At 38.4% G+C, this 20,759-nt stretch overlaps 2 protein-coding genes and 1 long non-coding RNA gene across 3 annotated transcripts; all 3 read right to left on the reverse strand.

The window, feature by feature from the left end:
• Positions 1-2,483: 2,483 nt before the first annotated feature.
• LOC137737611 (uncharacterized) lies at positions 2,484-4,856 on the reverse strand. Its single transcript, XM_068477147.2, has one exon. It carries the CDS (start codon positions 4,701-4,703, stop codon positions 2,640-2,642), a length of 2,064 nt encoding a protein of 687 aa, XP_068333248.1. The 5' UTR covers positions 4,704-4,856; the 3' UTR covers positions 2,484-2,639.
• Positions 4,857-6,641: 1,785 nt separating this feature from the next.
• LOC148691975 (uncharacterized) lies at positions 6,642-7,976 on the reverse strand. Its single transcript, XR_015954569.1, has 3 exons — positions 7,732-7,976; positions 7,347-7,575; positions 6,642-6,980 (listed from the first exon to the last, which is right to left on the reverse strand). It is a non-coding gene; the product is annotated as an uncharacterized LOC148691975 (long non-coding RNA).
• An 8,063-nt stretch (positions 7,977-16,039) lies between these two features.
• Positions 16,040-17,676, reverse strand: LOC148691976 (uncharacterized). The gene is made up of 2 exons (XM_088682450.1): positions 17,410-17,676; positions 16,040-16,386 (listed from the first exon to the last, which is right to left on the reverse strand). Exons 1-2 carry the CDS (start codon positions 17,604-17,606, stop codon positions 16,338-16,340), a joined length of 246 nt encoding a protein of 81 aa, XP_088538576.1. The 5' UTR covers positions 17,607-17,676; the 3' UTR covers positions 16,040-16,337.
• Between the last annotated feature and the right edge of the window lie 3,083 nt (positions 17,677-20,759).

The following is a 20,759-nucleotide window of genomic DNA, read 5'->3' on the forward strand; positions in this document are numbered from 1 at the left end:
GATCATTTTTATCGATTTTAAATTCCATGGATCAAAGTAAAAAAATTATGTCAACTCATGAACAATTTTGAAAAAAAAAAAAAAGCCTTAAAAATGAACAATTTCGATTAAGATATTCGTCCTGTTAGAACACATCCACCAGAATTAGACTGACAGTGAGGACAAGTAGTAATATCAAAAGAAGAATGTGTTCCAATACGGAACATTAAAACAACGTGACTGCGGTAACGGCATGGTGATCCCACCATGAAGTTTATGGTGAGAGGTTTCAAGTGTGGAAAGGGGCCTCCTTTCATTACTTTTTATATCTCACTGGTCGATCACGCAACAGAGCCAACAACTCGTGGTGGCAGTGTCTTGTATTTGGCAGATGATCAGACCTTTTCTTATAACAACCGCTGCAATTTTAAAGTGTTCGATCCATCTCAATGTATAATATCTACTCTCTATCATTTTTTTATACGAAGCGATAGTGATATTTTGTTAAAAGTTGAAACATGATTACAAAAAGGGTGCCAAATCCTTGATATGGATAGAATAAAGCACAACAAACAATGGACACCCTAAACACAATACACAAGAACCAATAGTACAAATCTGCCACAATAAATCATCATTGACAGATCCAAGATCAAAAAACACACAAAATCATCGTGAAAGTGAGACCGCACAACCACTAGCAACACAAACTACAACTAAGCCGAGAAGGTGGCTTGGACCCACCACAACCGTAATACCACCCCAAATCACACGCACCTAAACTCGAAAGACAGCTTAGAGGAGGGTTCGGGATAGAGCTCCATTAAACTATGGAGGGTTGCTCCAAAACAGTAGGTGAGAAGATGTTAAAGGGGAAGCCGCGGGATAAGGCATGAAGGAGACAAAAAAAAAAAAAAAAAAAACCAAAGGAAAAAAAGGTTGTCGCTGACCCCAAAACTTGCCATGCCTTTTGGGGTTGGCAACAGAGTAAGAAAAGTTTCAGGGTTTTCTTTGCAATGGAAGAAGAGAACTAGTCGAATAAACGTTTCTGGTGAAGTCTCAGTATCTACTCGCCAATTTAAAATGGATTTGAATGGCAATGTTATTGTAACAATTACTTTATGTATCTAAACACTGGGAAAGGTTTTGATTGCGGTTTAGGAGTGTGTAGGTCACATTTAATTTGATATTAGGGTGAGCTAGCTAACCCACTAAGTTTAGCCCACGGAGTGAGCTAGTTGTCCACACATCTCTTTTTACTTCTTAAACACCCTTTTTAATTTTCAACCGTCGAATTAAATGAATTGAAGAAAATCAAAAGGACATAAGTTAACAAGGGGTGTGTGAGAAGTAAAAAAATGCGTAGATAGCACACCCGTTTATGTACGGGGGCAATAATAATTGGGTCCATTCCATTCCTAAAGAATTGCAAACTAATAAACATGATGACAACGTTTTAACGTGGTAAAAACATGTTAAATTATTTGATCCAAACTAACTCACAATATCGACAACAAAACTCCAAAGCATAAAGAATCTAACCAAGTAATGTCGAGTACGAGGATTCTTATGATACCAAAACAACTTATGTATGTATAATAAATCAAACGGTCACAAGTGCTTTGTAAATAAACATTGACCCAATCCGTTAATGATCGTGTCAACTTGTCATGGAAACAAAATAAATCAAACGGTCACAAGTGCTTAGGTTATGGGCTGATTTGAAAATGGGTGCACTGATCAGAACCTGGGCTGAGAAGGTATGGTAATGCGCCCGTCAAGTTTTGTACTGCTTGGGAATAGCCTCAGCCTATGGCCCAAAGAGACAGAAACAGGAAAATGCGTGTTTTTTACTTTCCATTTTGGGCGAGAGCATCCTTTGCGAAGTATCCACAATACTAAGTGGCAGAGTATTCAATACTCCGGAATACTGTCCCAACACCCAGTCCTTTACTTGTTAAGTTCAAAGAATTGGCCGGCGAAGATTTAAATTTTTATAGCTTCTTCTAGCTACAACAGAATTGATAAAGAACCCTGCAGAATTTCCAAGGAATCTCGTAACACAGTATAAATCGCATTCGAAGTTTTCATGGAACTCGAGAAGAGAATATTAACCAGAAACAGACCCAACTTCAGCGAAGAGAAACATCCACCGAAAACATATGATCTTATTTTCATGTCATCAGTTCATGCACAACCAGCTCAACTCATCATCAGTTCACCAATCAATCATGCACAAGCTTTTCATATTCTTCTCGACAGACAAATGATTCCATAAAAGCAATCTCATAATTTCAGCCAGACCCTCTTTTGAATTGCATAAGTTGAAAATAGATGCTGGCTAAGGTTTCTGTTTCTCTTTGGTTATTGTGTCCAAACCGTGTCTTGACCGTGTTCAAACCATTGACCGTGTCCGACACTTGGGGGTTTTGGAGTGTTTGTGCAACCTAGACAGTGACTGTCACATCTTCTAAATTGCAGAAATGAACATAGAACCCGATATATAACTTTACCAAAAACATATGATTTCTTTTTTCATTTCATCTTTTATCCTTGGTACAAAACCCTGCAACAAAACAGACGCTACCTGCACTGCATCACATTATGTTCTCACTCGTTCTTATTAACATACAAAACTCAACTCGTCGTCATTTGATCACTCAATCGTGCACAACTAGCTTCTGATACTCTTCTCCCGAGATGGCTAATTCCATGAAAACATCCGGTTGAATGTCCCCATCATTGTCCATGAACAGCTTCAGCAGATTCTTAGAGAAGCCACTCAGCAGAGCCACCCCAGGCTGATTCCCAGGCACCGGTGTAGACATCGAGTACCTCAGATTCCAAAACACCAGCTGCGGGATCGCATCCCCATACCCGCTCTTCCTATATTTGTTTTGTATCACCTCATAATCCGTCTCCCAGCAGTTGGCCGAAGCCTGATCAAACTCCATGTCACTAAACACAAAAATCCTCTTGATCATATTCTCCGGTTTCAAATTCCCTTTCACCGCAACTTTCAGCAGCAAATCAAACACCTTCTGGAAATCAGTGTTCCCACCCCAATCCATCCTCCTCACAAACTGGCACTTGGTCATCAGATCGTCCCCTTTCACCAAATGCAGCTGAGGATTCTCACTGAAAGTGATCACCAGCCCTTTCCACGGCTCTTCACTCAGCTCAGACACCAGCAGCCCCAACGCCACCGACACCTCCATTGGAGTCCCTGACATGCTCATTGACACGTCACACACAGCCAAGCAGTTCTTCATCTTCCCCAACTTCAACATATCCTCCACCATCCTCTTCCACTGAAGCTCCGCTACCTGCCCAACATTGCCGTCCTCCAGAGACCCGATAATCTCATGGGGCAGCAGAGCTCCGGCAGCAATCTTCGCCTTGCCCGCCTTCACGTCCTCCAAGTACTTTTTGAACCTCTCCTCGTCGTGCTTCAAGAAGAACTCCTTGTAATTCTTCATCGCCACGGAAGCCACCCTGTTGTACGGAATCGAACCCCACTGGTTGACCCCAATGTACACCTCTGGCAGCTCAAGAACCTTCCTCAGCGGCACCAGCACTTCCTTCCTCAGGCGGTCCCTCACTTTGTACGCGTAATGGGCTTCTTCAACGCCGTCGTATTCCTTGTACGATTCGCGCGGGAACACCTTCCTCGCGATGCTCTCGCAGATCAGAGTGGCCTGATCGAACGAGGAGTCGATCGAAGGGCACCACTTTGCCGCGAGGCTGATCTTGTTGCTCTGATTCGACTTCAAATTCTCCATATCGGCCTTCAAGAACTCGGCAAAGATATCCGAAACCCGCTCATGCAGGAACCGGAAATCCGCATCGTGCTCGTACCGGGCCACCGCCTTCTTGGCCATGGCGATCTTCTTCTCCTTCCTCAGCCTGCTCGCCTTTTCCTTTTCCGACTTTTCCCACTCCCTCGCCTTCGCTTCCTTCGCTTCCTTTTCTTCTTCCGTCATCTCCTTCTTTTTGCCGGCCTTCTTCTCCATTTTCGCCCCGATTTTTTTGAACGGGATCGGTTGTTCGGGTCCGAGATCCCGACCCGAATTCCACCTCTTCTTGCCGCCGCCGGATTTTCGGTTCTTCCACTCCTCCCTCTGGTTCCTCCGCACGTCCTCACCTTCCAGAAGCCGGTAGAGAATCTCCGGGAGGTCCTTGAAATACCCGAACTCCGCAAACGTTTGCAGATTGCACGCGAGGGTTTTGGGGTGGTGCTCGTGAAGCCAAAACGCCGCCGTGTGGAAGTTCTCCTTGTCGGACTTCCCCGTCCCGCGCACGCCTCGGAGGTTGCAAATCAACTTGAGCGTGGTCAGCGCGTTATGGGCCCAGGCCTGCGGGAGCTGCTCGTTCAGGTAATCGGCGGGGGTTTCCGGCACCACGTGGAAAAAGAGATCGAGGCAGGGGTTGCCGGTGGAGAGGTAGGTGGCGGAGTTGTTCTCCGTCAGGCCCATCGGGGGCTTCTTTTCCATCGATATGTTGTTGAAACTGGAGACCATCAGATCGACGAAGGGTTCGCCTGTTGCGGGTTTGGGCTCGCATTTGGGTTCGGGTTGAGACGGTGGGGTGGTCTGTGCGGGTTTGCTGAACTCTGGAGGGCCGAGAAGAGTCGGAGGAGCCATGGCTGCGAGCTCTGTGAAAAATCGCCGATCGACCGAGTCACCGAGGTGAGTGTGCGGTGTACAACGGAAGAGACCCGACATGCCGAATTTAAAGGAGGCCGTTACTTGCACGCCACGTTTTTCGGCATAGTTATCATCGATTCTGGGTTTTCATTTGTAATTTTGCTGCTTTATATTTTCCTTTTCAGATTTATTGAATTTTAAAAATAAATACGAAAAAGGAAAAAGCATTTCTACAAAGGAATTTCGCACCAAAAATGGAAAAGCTCAAATGATGAATTGTCACACGGTGGTTGAAAATATTACCTTATCAGCCATTGTGACGCTTATAGATTAAGTAATACCCTATGTATCATATGAGATAATTATCTGAATTTCTATTTTTCAAAAAAATGAAAAATGAAAAATAACCTTCGAGGTCAAAAGGGCGAAAATCATGCAGTTGTCCACACAAAATTTTCTCAATTAGTTTCGTAATTTCATTTTCAATTTTTAGTTTTATCAAAAGACAATGGATTATTAGAGATTAAAGTGTTTGTCATAAAGGTGAAATTAGAGAAACCACTCATACAATACTTTTTCTTACTCTGGAATATTTCGCTGGTTTGTGCCTCTTAACAATGCTATTTTTCATCTCATCCGACAAATACTAAGTGTTTGATAGTGTTGATTGGTTGACAGAAATGAACTAATACTTTTGTTGAACCAATTGTTTGCAAATCTTTTAAGCAGAAGAGAGATCCTCATTTTTATACTCGCACAATGCTCTCTTTATCTCATCACTCAAGACAGATTTCTTTATTCCTTTCAATTGAGACGTTATCTTGTTCTTAAATTATTTTAAAAGTTTATAAACCCTACAATATACATGTATCTTTATCAGAAAAAATAAACACAAAAATGAACAAATCATAATATTTTTTATAAATTAACAAGCATCTATTTATCAATAAATTCATAAATTATTCATTTTTCGACGATAATAACCTCTAAAATAATAATTTTTCATTGCACTGATATGCGGGGTTTGGCTTCCATAGTACCATTTAATAATTACGATTGTTTTTTCATTTTTTATTTATTAAATCATTAGTATTATGCAGGCAGTTTGTTTCATTTAGGCCGTCCACAGCTTGTTGGAGGGAAGCTTAAAGTAGCTATTATACATTCTAGACTACAAATTATGAGCACAAGATATGCCCTCACCAGTAAAGTGATGATTGGATTGTTATTTAAAAGTCGATTAATGTATTTATTTTTTATTAATGACACATAATTTGATCTGCAAATTTAATTGGTGTTATAACATTATTCTTGTCTAACGCGTAGAAAGAAGGTTTAAGCAGACACGTGTTTAACCAAATTACTAATCGAACCACTCCCTTTCCTAATTCAGCCACACATGACACAACCCAAGCTTTTACTGCCATACCTTCAAAACTTGTTTACCATTCCATTGCTATAGCCACACCATTAAAATCCAGACCAGCAAGAATGGCTAAAAGCCCCGCCACACTTTAATGGTGCCTAAACCCAAACAGCTCATATGCTAACCAGTCTGACCTAATTCTCTTTGATCGTCCGTCCCAAGCGAATGGATATGCAAAGTTTCACTCATATGTCTTACTAATTTAAAAGGATTGTTTATTCCATGCTTGAACAACGAATTAGGCATTTTTAACTAAAATGATCTCTGTAATTGGTATAACTATTCACTTTGATTATTAAGATTAGAAACTCAAGAGATGTGGTCATTCTGTGAAAAATGTCGGTTAAATAAGGATCAAAATGACAAAAACACTCAATTTGATAAACAATGTGCGAAATAATTTGATAGAAAATGAATGTTTAATTATTTGTATTTTGATCCTTATTTAATGAAATTTTTTCATGGAATAATCAAAATGATTGACGACGGACAAAACTAGGCAACCATTTCTATCGATTATAGATCTCAAAAACCGTAATGAGAAGTCATATCAATCTTAGAAACTATTTTGACTGAAAAAACTCAACCGATTATTCTCGAATCATTCTGATTTCGTTCTCATAAAAGATAAGTAAACAAGTCATGAATGGAATCAAATCCTAAAACTTATTTTAATCTTCCACATTCGTCCATCTCCATACCCTCCAAGTTCAATTAACAATTCCTTACCAATATACAAAAAAAATGTTAAGCAATAACTGAATGTACTTCTTGGAATATTATTGAGGTTGAACGTTTAACAACAAAAAGCTTAACATAGAAATTCATGGAATTGGAGTGAAACTGAATCTAATCATACAGAGAAGCTGCAGGTGTTTCATGTTTGGCTTCGGAAGCACAATTACACACACACACAAAGTGCTGCACAACTGCAAAAAATAGTAAACAACAAGAGGGGACGACATCAATCATAAAAGAAAACCAATACTTTTATTTCAATCATTCAAAGTAATGCATCAAATTCTCAAGGGCAACAAGGCATTCGGTTGAAATAATCCAATGATCAACGCTAGAAAAACATTTCAAATTCAATATTATTTTAGAGAAAAATACGGTTTACTTTTGTTACGGGGCACTAAAGAAATTTCACTACTAAAAATCAATCGGAGTGATGGATATACGAGAGAACACTAATTTATGCAGTTGAAGCACAAAAGATGTAACCAATTTGATGCGTGATTAGTAGAAAGTAAATTGGGCGCCATAAAACCAAAGATATGGATGAAAAGACTCACAGGCCATTAAGGAGGGAAGAGCAGCCATCGTATTCGTGGTATCGGCGAAGAGGAGGCGGGGCAGCTGAAAGTGGCGATTGGTAGCCTTCATAGAAGTAACCCTGGTATCCATGTTCATGATGATGGGGCGGCGGAAAAGGTCCTGGACCAGGAGGATAGGGATCTGGGTATCCCGGTCGTGGCGGTGGAGGTGGAAAGTCATTAGGCGGAGAATACTCCAGTGGATACCCTGAAATTCCATTGTCCCACCACCACCAAAGAATTTTTAAAAATCGAAACAATTAATAATTTATTTCAACTAAACCAAACAAACCAGACAAATAAATCAATTAAATCAAACAAACAAATGGGGGGAAAATTAATTTGGGATTGGCAGGTGACTTGCCTGGTGGAGGATGATGCTGCTCATGTTGAACATGGACAAACGTTGTAACTCATTGTCTTTGCTTAATCCAATCGTAGAAGATGACTAGAATAAACCAACAGCGCCATCAGTATTCAGCACTACTACATCATCCGTCGGTAATGAGTCGGTTGAAAAAAAGATTGACACTTAGCGAAGGCATAGCTCTCCAACTGTCATCCTCCATGCATTACCCTTTTTGGAAGGATCGCAACTGGCAGCTGACCCAATTTACAGCGGAAATAAACGTGACAAAGTGCACTTTTCCCCTAAATATCATGTCATCCACATCCATGTCTTTTGACTTGGATAATATCTTCCCCATCCTTAAAAAGGAGAGATCTTTTCTGTGTGATTGGATCACATAGATGGTGGGATAGTGTTAAAAAAAAAAAATTAAACAACTTAAAAATAAATGTTCATTGTTACGTGAAATATCACTCGTGTTTAGAACATAATAAAACATTTTTCCTTAGGAAGACATCCTTGCTCGTTGCTCCTTCACATTGTTGCCCAGTATATATGTTCGAGGAAATTAACTGTAACAAATAACCATGATTTTATTGTTTTGAATTCATATAAAATAACGAGTCTTCAAAATAGAGGATGAAATGTTGTCTTTTTGGTCTCTGAAATAGTGGATTGCCGTGACAAAACCCGCAGTTAGTCTTTTAAAAAAAATATATATATATATATATATATATTTTTTTTAATTTAGAAATGATCTTGGGATCATTTGATAAAGAAAAATAGTTCAAATTAATATGACAATTATCAATGTATTAAAAGACGAAGGCGTAGACGAGGCGTTCTACGGATAGGCCCGCCTAGGTGAAAGCTTTGAGGATTAGGCGAAGCCTCACGAGACTTAAGATTTTTAGTATAAACTATATATAATTACATATATTATATAATATTTTGGTGAAATACTTAAAAGTTGTAGAAGAAAAAACAAGAATAAATTTTTAAGAAAGAAAAAAAATATACATAGCATTACACAAAAACAAAAACAAATAAATACTTATTTTTCTTGCTGGCCACTTACTTATTAAGGAATATAAAGTTATAGCATATTTTTATAGAAATGAGTCTTTAGAAATCTAAAAAAATAATATTAAATTTTATAAATATGTTGGAAGAATATGCGTTGGGATGCTGGAAGTTGGAAGTTGGGACACTGGGCAGCTGAAAGTCACTTTAAAGAGAAAAAGAATCAGCCAATAAAATAATACTAAAAAAAAAAAAGTAAGCAAATGAAAGCACATCAAACGAGGCCGTGCTATTCAACTTCTTCAAGCAGCATTGCTGCGTCTGTAACTTCCATATTCAACCAAAATTTTCCAAATTCCAGTAGCTCTTACACAAAAACGATGCCTAATTGACCGCCTTAGGCAGGCCTCGACCACGTCTAGGCGAGTTTTCGCCTTCTCTCACTGGGCAGAGGTGATTGCACTGACGCCCTGCCTTCGAAGCCGCTTAGGCGTGCCTTAGGGCGCTTTTTTTAAAACATTGACAATTATAGAATGAAATGATATCAATTTAGTAAAAATTAGAGAAAGTATTATGTGTTGCCATCCTAATTTAGTTAGGAATGTGATTGTTGAGATTCTATAGTTTCTTTTAGATAGTGTCTTATTTCTGTTGTAATACATAAAGGGTAAAGAATTTACATAATGACAAAATGGATTGAGATCAGACACATCTCATAATTCACTAAATTTCTCTCTGCGTTATTGTACCATCTCTCTCTTTATAATTCTTCAGTTAAATAGGGCTACAACAAATACATTTTTTATAAAACTAGTAAAGTTATTATACCACGGTGCTCTGGTACAGTAAAAAAATCTCTCATGTAATGAGATTAACTTTGAAATGATATATTAAAAAAATAACCATTCTAAAAATTTATGAACTTAAAAAATATTACAATTTCACGAACTACTTCAACGAGTTAAAAGTTATACAATATATGTACAAAATTGATAGAATTCTAGTCTTAAGAAACCAACTGCAGAGAAATAACAAAATCCAATGACAAAACCAGAATTATATGTATACAAAAGGTGACGGCTCCTGTGCCAAGAAGCAGCAGCAAAGGGCAGCTATACTGCAGATAGTAAACAACAAGAAGGACATGTCTGAGAAATTAGAATCAGATAAAAGAAAATGATTTCCAGACCCAGGAAAAAAAAAGGAGGGAGATAAAAGAAACTAACACCAAAACCAACAAACTTATTTCAACCAAAGATTCAAAGATCCCAAGCCCGTTTGGCCCAGCCACTTGTCTTGTATTTGAAAGTGTCAAATTTTGGCGTCAACAGAAACTAATGCATGGAATTGCCAAGGTAAATAGGGCATTCAGTTGAATCCAATGATGAGAGAACTCGCTTTGGGAAAAAAACGTATTAGTAGCTTATATGCCATGGGAATGTTACAATTCTGAAGATGCGGTACTCATTAGGAAAATATTATAGTTTATATGTCGGATATTTACTATTAATATATTATTAATAAGGGTCAAGTTTGGAATAATATCGGTAAGGGGTCTGAAAAATTTATCAAAGATTTGTGCTCAACTGGATCAATTTTGAACTACGGTCTAAAGTGGCGCAAGTGTAATTGTGGTTATTATTTAGGTAAATAATTGAGGTTCAGGTCTTAATTCCTAAAGTTGACGGCCTGGGGTTTATTTCACAATTTCGCCCTATCAGTCTTTGCAATACTATTTATAAGATGGTGACTAAAATTTTGGTTGACCGGTTGAGGCCCATCTTAACCAAGATTGTTAGTCCTTGTCAAGTGAGTTTCTTAACAGGGACGCATATCACCAATAATATAGTGATTGCTCAAGTCCTTCACACTTCCGGATAGCGCAAGGAAAAAAAAGCTTCTTAGCTTTGAAAATTGATCTAGCAAAAGCTTACGATAAGCTTCGATGGAGTTTTATTCGGAATACTCTTCAAGAAATTGGTGTTCAAGGTAATGTTTTGGTGATAATTATGCATTGCATAACTGATGTGAATTTCCAAATTGTTTTAAATGGTGAGAAAACTAATAGCTTTTGCCCACTAAGAGGTGTTCGACAAGGTAAGCCTCTTTCTCCTTATCTATTTGTTCTTTGCATTGAAAAATTCTCTCATCTGATTAATGAAGTTGTTAATTCTGGAAAATGGAAAGCTGTTAAAGTTGCAAGACAAGGACCTGCTGTCTCTCATCTTGTGTTTGCAGGTGACATTATTTTATTTTGTAAAGCCTCCAAAGAGCAAAAGCTCAGATCGTTAAGGAGTGCCTTGATAAATTTTGCTTGGCTTTTGGGCAGCAAATAAGCTATGAAAAATGGAGAATCTATTGCTTACCTAATATTAATCGTGGAATGGCTCTTGAACTGAGTCGCATGTGGTTCTCCCCTGACTAATGATTTTGGAAAGTATTTAGGAGTTCCGCTCATTCATTCTCGCATCACTAAGAACTTACAAGGGCCTGGTAAAGGCTCAACCTCAACTTTCTGATTGGAAGGTGAACTCATTATCTCTTAGTATCACTCTTGTTCAGTCTGTCACCTCCGCCATCCCAGTTTATGTTATGCAGACAGTGAAACTACTAGTTATCATTTTTGATCAACTTGACATGTTAAATAAGAACTTCGTTTGGGGCTCCACTGAATCCAAAAATAAGGTTAACTTGGTTAAATGGAGCCAAGTTTGCCTTCCAAAGTCTCTAGGGGGGCTTGGTTTGTAAAACATGAGAGTTATGAATTCGGCTCTTCTTGCTAAGAACTCTTGGAGATTGATGCAGGGGGGTAATGGCCTTTGGGCAAAAGTTTTACAAGGAAAGTATATTAAAGGTGATATGGGTCAGTTACTCAATGATAAAACTGCTTTACACTTTTCTTGTACTTGGAAAGGTATTCTTGAACGGACAAAACTTTTGCATGAGGGGCTATTATGGCGAAACGGAAATGGCAATACGGTAAAGTTTTGGATAGACAAATGGGCTAAATGTGATATTTTGTTTCATCATGCTTCTTGCCCGCTTTCCAATGATATGCTAAATGCTACTATAGTGATTATTGTTACAATAATGATTGGGATATTGATAAATTATTATTTATTTTACCAAAGGAGATTGTCGAACAAATTCTTAGCATTCTAGTTGGTTTTGATGTTGTGGCTAATAAGTGTATTTGGAGTGGAACAAGTGATGGTAATTTTTCTGTTAAATCTGGTTATATGTTGGTCATTAATTCAAGTGGTCTTCCCAATTGGCGATGGGAATTCATTTGGAAACTTCATATTCCTCCAAAAGTTCAGAGTTTCTTATGGCTGCTCTCTCCTAATAAGCTTCTCACCAATGAACAAAGGCTGAAAATAGGTATGATTGATAACCCTAAGTGTCAGAGATGTACTTGTGGTGTGAAATCCTATCTTGGATTTCACTATTGCAAACTACGTATTTGCATTATGGAGATTTTATATTATTTTTGGGAATTTATATTAAATTTAGATTTTAATTAAACTAATTACGAAGTTTGAATTTTGGTCAGTAATCATTAATAAAAAAAAAATCGTGGACTTGGGGTCACACTAAGTATAATTTAATAGAGCTCGACTCTACGAACGCGTAGGCAAAAACCGTTTAAGAAACTGATTTTCCACCCCCTCAACTCGTACACCCACACACCTAACCCTTTCGACCCAATTAGATTCCGGTGGTTCATAGCCATTTTTCAGGCAAATTGCACCCAACCATCACATGCAATCACCACCACACTTTTTCTCCTCCATTGTTCATTCAAGATTGGATGGAAATTGGGCCAAATTGTGGCGTTTTGCGATAAGACACCGAACGCTTCATCGGCGGCGATCCGTCATTTTTGAATGTAATCTCGTCGATCTCCTCGACCATTAGACTCCCCTTGAGCCCTGGAACAAAGCCCAATTAGTTTTAGGGGCAGCAAAACACCTAGGAAGGAGAATCGAAGCATACCTATTTCTAGGGTTCCGACAGTTTGCGGGTGTTTTCAGGCGTTTCCCGACTGAATTGGACTTCGGCCTAGGTATGAAAATTGCTTCCCTCACTGAGATATACTTGGCTGTAAAATTTGGTAATTTTTGGAAATAGTTAAATTTTCCTGTGAGTCGGGGCGACCAACCGCCGAGACCCCACATACCCTTCACAGACTAATTTGGATACCCTAATTCCATATGTACGTTCGATTGATGAAATCTCGTCATATGACTATAGTTTTGATAGAGACCGCCACTTCAACATTATATGAATCGACGATCTGACTGTTGGATGTTACCAAACTTTAATACGTAATATTTGAGGACAATAGGAACTTACAGATCGGGAATCTAACATACAGATCTTCCCGAATTAGATTTCTAAATTTGTAAATCTAAACGTCAACCGTCACGTAACTTTAGTGATTGGCTAAGATTCGACCGTTGAATCGTAATGAAATTTTAGTATATTGCTCTAGAAGCATAATGTGGACTTTAGGAAGTTATGGATCAGAAATCTGATTGGCGGATCTTCCAGTTTAGATTTCTAGGATTGTGGACCCTACTCTCGATCTTGATTGATGGTTGACTTTTAGTCAACTAGCCGGAGTTCTTCTAGCGTGTCGCTGATTTTAGAGTGTTGTTGAGATTCCATGGAGCTTATTGGGCTAAGCATGATGATGTGTTGCCTCGTTTGATGAGTGTCTCGATTTACGCACTAGTGGCGCAATATTGTGTTATACTTGGTTATTAAATGTTATTTCTGTTGAATTATTATTTTTATTTTTAGCCATCGATTTATATGATTTGATTGTGAATTGAGAATATTTATGAAATGTGATTGACGTACATATTTGAAATGTGGTTTGTGTTGTATGATTGGCATGATGTGATGAAATGTGAGGGCTAGAAGTGGACCGTTAACCCATTGTCATGGGGTTTGTTGCTTCGGCACTTGTTTCACATCTTGTTTCCTTATTTCACTTTTTTTTTTTTTTTTTTTTTTTTTTTTTTTTCCGTTCAGCCCTTCGAAATTGAGTATTTGGTTCTTGTATTGTTTCTTCGAGCCATTGCTATATTCCTTGGACTTCCGCTCGGTTCCATGAGTGGTCCGAAATCCCTCGTGATCCACGATTCCATTGAGTGGTCCGGAATGGTATCTAGCTTGTATTTCATTGAGTGGTTTGATATGCATTGTACTCACGATTCTGTTGAGTGCTCTGGAATCGTATCCACTCAGATTCCGTTGAGAGGTCCGGAATCCCTTCTACTCTACGATTTCGTTGAGTGGTCCGGAATCCCCTTTGGTGTATTGGTTCCATTGAGTGGTCCGAAACCCGATGTTGATGAATTTCGTTAAGTGGTCTGAAATCGCATCATTTGACTTGTTGTTCCTTGGATTTGATTTCAGCATTAGAGATGTAGGTTTTGGCTGAACTGTGTCGCTCTAACCCTGCATTTCGGTGTATGGTATGTGTTATTAATTGATGTGATTGTGGAATGATGTTAGTTGTGATTGTTGTTATTATGATTAGACTTGTTGACCAATATGTCTAGAGATTTATGTTGCGCTTCATCGAATGTTCCTCGTGATATTGCATGCCTGTTGTGTGATATTATGTTGATACATAGTGATTTATGTGATGATTGTTTGAGTGTAGTGAATGACGAACTACGAATGGCTTAATCCTTGTTTAGGGTACGTAGGTAGTCTAATGAGAAGGTTAGATGCAGCCATAAAGTGTACGAAAAAAAATTACTGTGCGATTCGATTCTCGAGTTGTACTTTGCCATATCCCGGAGGCGAGGTAAGTTAGAGATACGGGTATTTGGTGACGTCAAGTGTTGATCCTGGACGTAGGTCGGGATCGGGGCATGACATGTGGCGTTGAATCAGTGGCTCATGTTTTCGAAGATTGTCCTAAGGCAAGAGAAGTTTGGCAAATGTTGGGAATGTATAAACCATAGTCAGATTACATTGATTTTCATGATTTTCTTCATTTTAATCTCACCACTCATAATAGGGGGTTTAGAGTGGAGGTTAGTTTTTTCCATTGCTTGTTGGTTTATTTGGTATTTGGCAAAATAAATTTATATTTGAGCAAGATTTTGCCATGACTGATGAGCCTACAATTGCTATTTGTACTTATCTTCGTGAATGGTTGAAGGCAAAAACTCACAAGATTGATAAACCTCATAGGATTGACTATTTGCTTAATTGGGAAGTTCATCCTTCAGGTTGGTTTAAGCTTAATGTGCAAGAAGGGAAGTAATAATTATATTGGAGCAGGTGGTGTTTTGAGAGATTCTGATCATTAATGAATTTCTGGGTTTTGTGCCAATTTGGGCACATATGAGATTCTCAATGCTGAGCTATGAGGTTTTACTTGGGCTTACAATTGGCATGGAGATTACGGATTGATAAATTATTGGTGGAATCAGACTCTGCAGTCACAGTTCATTTGGTGTTGCAAGCTATTAGCAATAATCATCCTTGAGGTCCCCTTGTGTTTGCATGTCGAGATTTGCTTTCAAGATCTTGGTAATGTGAACTTTTGGCATGTTTACAAAGAAAAGAATTTTGTGGCAGACAATTTAGCGACCTAGGTCATTTTTATTTTGATACTCCTCCTTGTTCAGTTAGTTTTATTCGTGAGGATCGACTTGGGATGTCCCGTTTTAGATTTATTATTGAGTAGGTTTGTTTGGGCTTGCTTTTAGCCCCGTTTTTCAACCAAAAAAAAAAAAAACCTCCATAGTGGAGTTGATCAATAAGTATTTACTTAATCCTAGGTTTACTAGGACAGGTTAATATACACACCCAAACCCCAAACTCGAAACTCGAAACTCGAAACATATGAAGAGAGGAGAGCAGGTTCGTGCTCGATGGATTTGAGGTTCCACCCCAAAATAAAATGTCAATAGCAGTGGTGACCCAACTTCTTAGATTATTACTGCAAATGGCCATGAATATATAATTTTGTTTAAGACCTATATACTATTTATATAGTCTATATATACTTACCGTGATAATGTTTCCATTATTTAACTTTTAACAATCGAGTTTCCATGGCTACTCCACTAACGTTAGGTTAGGAAGGAATTGTTTACGATTCTCCTAGGCAACAGAAGCGACTGTCGTCATAAAAAATATATTAAGTAAGTTGAACGGAGGTGTTTTAAGATAAGAACCAGATTTGGATAGTTTTATTTAGCATAGCATATAGAATTTAAGTGGTGAAGTTGCTGACAATATTAGCAGAACCCGGGGGCTAGAACAATTGCAAGAGTTAAAGAGAGAGGAAACATATCGAATAAAGTAAGCACAAGGGGAGGACAATAGTGTCATGTGCTTTCCCCTTGTTTAATTATCTTCATGCACTCTTTATTGTGCATGTTTGTAGAGCAATAGAGGTTTACTTTTGATTAATAATACAACCAAATGCTGCATCTCAAGAATCCCCAACAATAAAAATTATCCCCGGGTTCGAACATTGTCTTTTCCATCTTAGGTGGGTATAGAAAAGTAACCGAACACCAGTACTTCTGTTCTAAAGAGAAGAGATCGATGTATCTAATGGCCTAAGGGCAGCAAGAGTCCAGTATCCAGCAGCAACAAATTGCAGCCAAACTGAAACATGTAAACAAGATATCAGGGGTTAGTGAAGCAGTGGAACAAGAACAAATTAAGGAAGTCAAAAAGTAATTTTAGCTGACCTACATACAGAATTAAGGCATTTAAAAGTCAAAGATTAGCGGACGTGAACATAGTCACATTGGAAAAGCACGTGCTGCCTCCATGCACCAAAGTTCTAGTCCCTTTCCCCACAATTTAGATTAAGTTAAGGTATAAAGAACTGGATCCTCTCCTGAGCTCAGGATGGGAATCCTCCTGAGCAGCCCATCCGAACCGTTGAAATTTGATCCAACGGCTCCTAACAGGGAGTCCTTCTAAAAATTATAATAATTGCAGCCGTTGGATCAAGTTTGAACAGCCCGGATGGGCTACTCATAAGGATCCCCATCCTGAGCTCAGGAGAGGATCTAGTTCCAAAGTATAATATCGCTTATATAAAAATAAATATAAATAAAATAGTAGAATCTAATTGTCAATTGGTAATTGGTCTCATGATGGAACCTTAACTTTCTTCATGGTATCAGCACAGGTTGTCCCACGTGTAAAGCCCAAATGCCACACATACTCCACGTCACCTGAGTTGTGTTGTCCACATTTTAGGCTTGAAAATTCGCCACATGTGAGGGGACACGTTGGGAATGTGTCCCACATTGATGGGCAGAGGGATCTTGCATGGGCTTATAAAAGGTTGGGCTACTCCTTATATTGTCAATTGATTTTATGGTGAAACCTTAATTTTCTTCAATAAGCAATGGGAAAATGAAAACTTGTTAGCTACATTGTTCTAATCTTAGTTTGAATTGGGAACACAGTTGAGCCTTGTCATTCTAGAATTCTAAATTTGGAGCTGATCGTTATCAAGAAAAAAGATTAATTTTGTCCTGAAAAGTTAGAAAATACAAAAGAACAAAAGAGTAAACACACAGTTACTCAGTTCATGCCAAACATGATATGATCAAACTATTAAGGGTAGAAGCTGCCAGTGAGTCAGTAGGGAGAAGGAGAGTATGCGCGTACCAGCCTCTAAGAACTGAACAGCAACCAGGGCCATCATTGTCTTGGGGTGAAGAAGGCGGCGGCCGGTTCGGGGTTGGTGCGGGAGGATAAAAGTAACCCTGATAGCGAGATGGTGGAGGGCTAGGAGGAGGACGAGGGGGAGGGTAGTCTGATGGCGGCGGAGGCGGAGGGCCACCGGGAACAGGATGGTACCTCATTGCTTTGCTTTAGCACTAGTACTTATCAAGGCCTAGTTCAAATAATGCTACTACTAGAAATTGTCAGAGGCTTTTGTGTGCTGTTTCTTGCTCTAGAATCTAGATAAATCATACATATAGTAAGGGTTACTCTGTGGATTACGTTACATGCCAAGCGCTAGGAGAAATGTGTGTTGTTCTAGTATTTTTCTTTTGCTAAACGTTTTGCACATGCGAGAGACAACTTGTTTTTCTGAATTCCATGTTTTACACTCATTTCAGTATTGCAACTATAATGGTTATAATAACCATCTCTCGTTTTCATGAAAATCCTCGTAATAAATAAGCCGATGTTGTAGGTCAATTAAAAACAAAAGTCGTCCACCATTTTAACCTAACATCGATTCTCCAGACTTTCAACTACCATTCCAGAAAGAAGGTAACTTTTCTATGTCACACTTATACTATTCTGACTTAACAGTAACAGTCCATCGTTTACCATTTAAAAAGAACAAAGCAACAAATCTATCTTTTTACCAAAACCACAATTACTAATGATAAAAAGCGGCTGTTTTATCAAGATTTCAGAGTGGGCCGTCATTGTTTCACAAATAATGACATTGATATTGTCTTAATATAACTATTTGCACAACTCAGTAGATGTTAGGTTTTATCTTAAAAGCTTTCAGTGCAATTAGGAGTAGAACGTTCAATATAAATTATAATTTATTCTGTTAACTCTGGATTGCATTCTTCAACATATTTTTCTTTTATTTTATCATAGAAGTATTTAGAAATTTAGCGTGTTGGGCTTCAACATATATTTGTTTCTAAAGTTTTTGCATGTGGTCAAATATCCAAATGGATTCCACCCATGCTGGATTTGAAACTTCTCCCTCTCCTAACTTATTGTAATAATTTTGAATTATTCTCCCTCTCCATAATAATAATGATTTTTTTTTTAAATTGAAAATTTAGATATCGTACTTAAAAAGGCAAATAAATCTATGAAAAAGAATTAATACAAAATACTAAATGTTGTGGCCTATATTTAACTAACATGGGAGAGGGGGCCGGCGGCACATAGAGAGAATATAGAAAGAGATGTGTTTGTAGGGTTGTGTAAAAGATGTTGTTATTCTCCCTACGCAGTGCCTTTATTTATAGTAATAAGAGAGAGAAGAAATCCTTCTCATCCAAGGAATACAAGTCCTAATAGGGAAGAATAACTAGAATAAAATCTAATCTATAATTTACACAATCATACTTAAACAAGAAGTTTATAACACTCATCCTTGAGTTTGTAAATACTCAAGTAGATTCGACATCATGTAGAGGTTGAGGAAGTCAACTCGTCGACACTGATTCTAGGAATACGTTATTTTTAAGTAAGGTAGGAACTTGCATAAGGAAGTAAGTCTTACAAAAAACCCTATGGCTATGGTAAAAACCCGAGTAGGGACAAAATCCATAGTCTAAGGAAAAATGCGTGAGAAATGCAAAGTCAAATGAAACGTCTACGGGACATCATTAGGATATGATCAACCTAAGGTGGGTGCCTCCTCAAAACCTCGTTAGGTAGCAAACACCCAGTGGGAAAAATGCTTCTAATCGTAGGAGAAAATAGTATATTAAGATCAAGCAAGTATACTTCAGGATACTCCCCCTGAGTATGACATAATTCTAAAGAGAACTAGCAATGTTACAACTCAAAACGTTTACACATACCAATTCCTTGAACAAGCTTCTAAAACGTCGCCTTCAGTAGTGATTTGGTGAAGAGGTCGGCCAGATTGTCTTGTGAACGGATTTGCGTGACTTCAATCTTCTAATGCTCTTGTTGTTGATGTAAGAAGAAGAACTTTGACGCAATACGCTTGGTGTTATCTCCTTTGATGTAACCCTTCTTGAGTTGTTCGATGCATACTACGTTGTCTTCATAGATTGTCATCAGGACGTCAACAGAGGGGTAAAGATTGCAAAAGCTTCGAATATGGCCCACAACTGCTCTCAGCCAAAAACATTCCGGAGTTACTTCGTGTAAGGTGAGAATTTTAGCATGGTTAGATGAAGTGGCAACTAATGTCTGTTTAGTTGACCTCCAAGAGATTGCGATCCTCCAATGGTAAAGACATAATCCGTTTGAGAACGTGCCTTGTGCGGATCAGATAAGTATCATGCGTCAACATAACCAATAAGGTAAGAATTAACTCGAGATAAGGGGGTGCGGCATCACTCGAGGATCTATAGGGATAGAACAAGCCTAGATATGTAGTATCTTTGAGGTAGTAGAAAATGTCTCTAATTCCAGTCCAGTGTCTGCATGTGGATGCATTACTGTTTCTTGCTAAAAGATTAACAGTGAATGAGATGTCGGGTCTAGTGCTTTAAGCTAAGTACAATAAGCGCCTATCACACTTATATAAGGAACTATAGGCTCCAAAATCTCTTCATCATCCTTATTTTGAGGGAAGGGATCTCATTTTGCATCTAACGATCAAATGACTATATGAGTACTCAAAGGCTTCGCTTTATCCTTATTAAAGCGGCGCAACACCTTTTGGGTATAGTTCGATTGATGTACTAAGATTTCATCCAAACGGTGCTCTATCTCGAGATCGAGACAGTATTGAGTCTTTCCTAGATCTTTCATCTCAAATTCCGACTTCATGTGCGTGGCAGTTCTCGCGAGCTCTTCAGGAGTTCCAATAAGATTCATGTCATCAACATATATTGCAACTGTGGCAAAACCATGATGTGACTTCTTAATGAACACAAAGGGCATAGTTCATTGTTCACATATCCTTGACTAGTCAGATACTTACTCAGACGGTTATACCACATTCTTCCGAATTGCTTCAAATCATATAGTGAACACATTAGTCGAATTAAAAGCGTGTTCCGAGGTTTGGAAATATTTGATCTGGTCAATGTAAGTCATTTGAGAACTTTCATATAAATTTTCGTATCAAGATCCTCATAAAGATACATATTTACTACGTCCATCAGCTGCATACTCAGTTTTTCGAAAACTACCAAACTTATAAGGTAGTGAAAAGTAATCATATCCATAACGGGTGAATAAGTTTCATCATAGTCAATCTCGGGGAGTTGTGAGAAGCCTTGTGCAACAAGACAAGCTTTGTAATGCACAATTTCGTTCTTCTCATTACG

This window comes from Pyrus communis, chromosome 13 (assembly GCF_041283825.1).
Source record: "Pyrus communis isolate YQ-2024b chromosome 13, ASM4128382v1, whole genome shotgun sequence".
NCBI lineage: Eukaryota > Viridiplantae > Streptophyta > Magnoliopsida > Rosales > Rosaceae > Pyrus > Pyrus communis.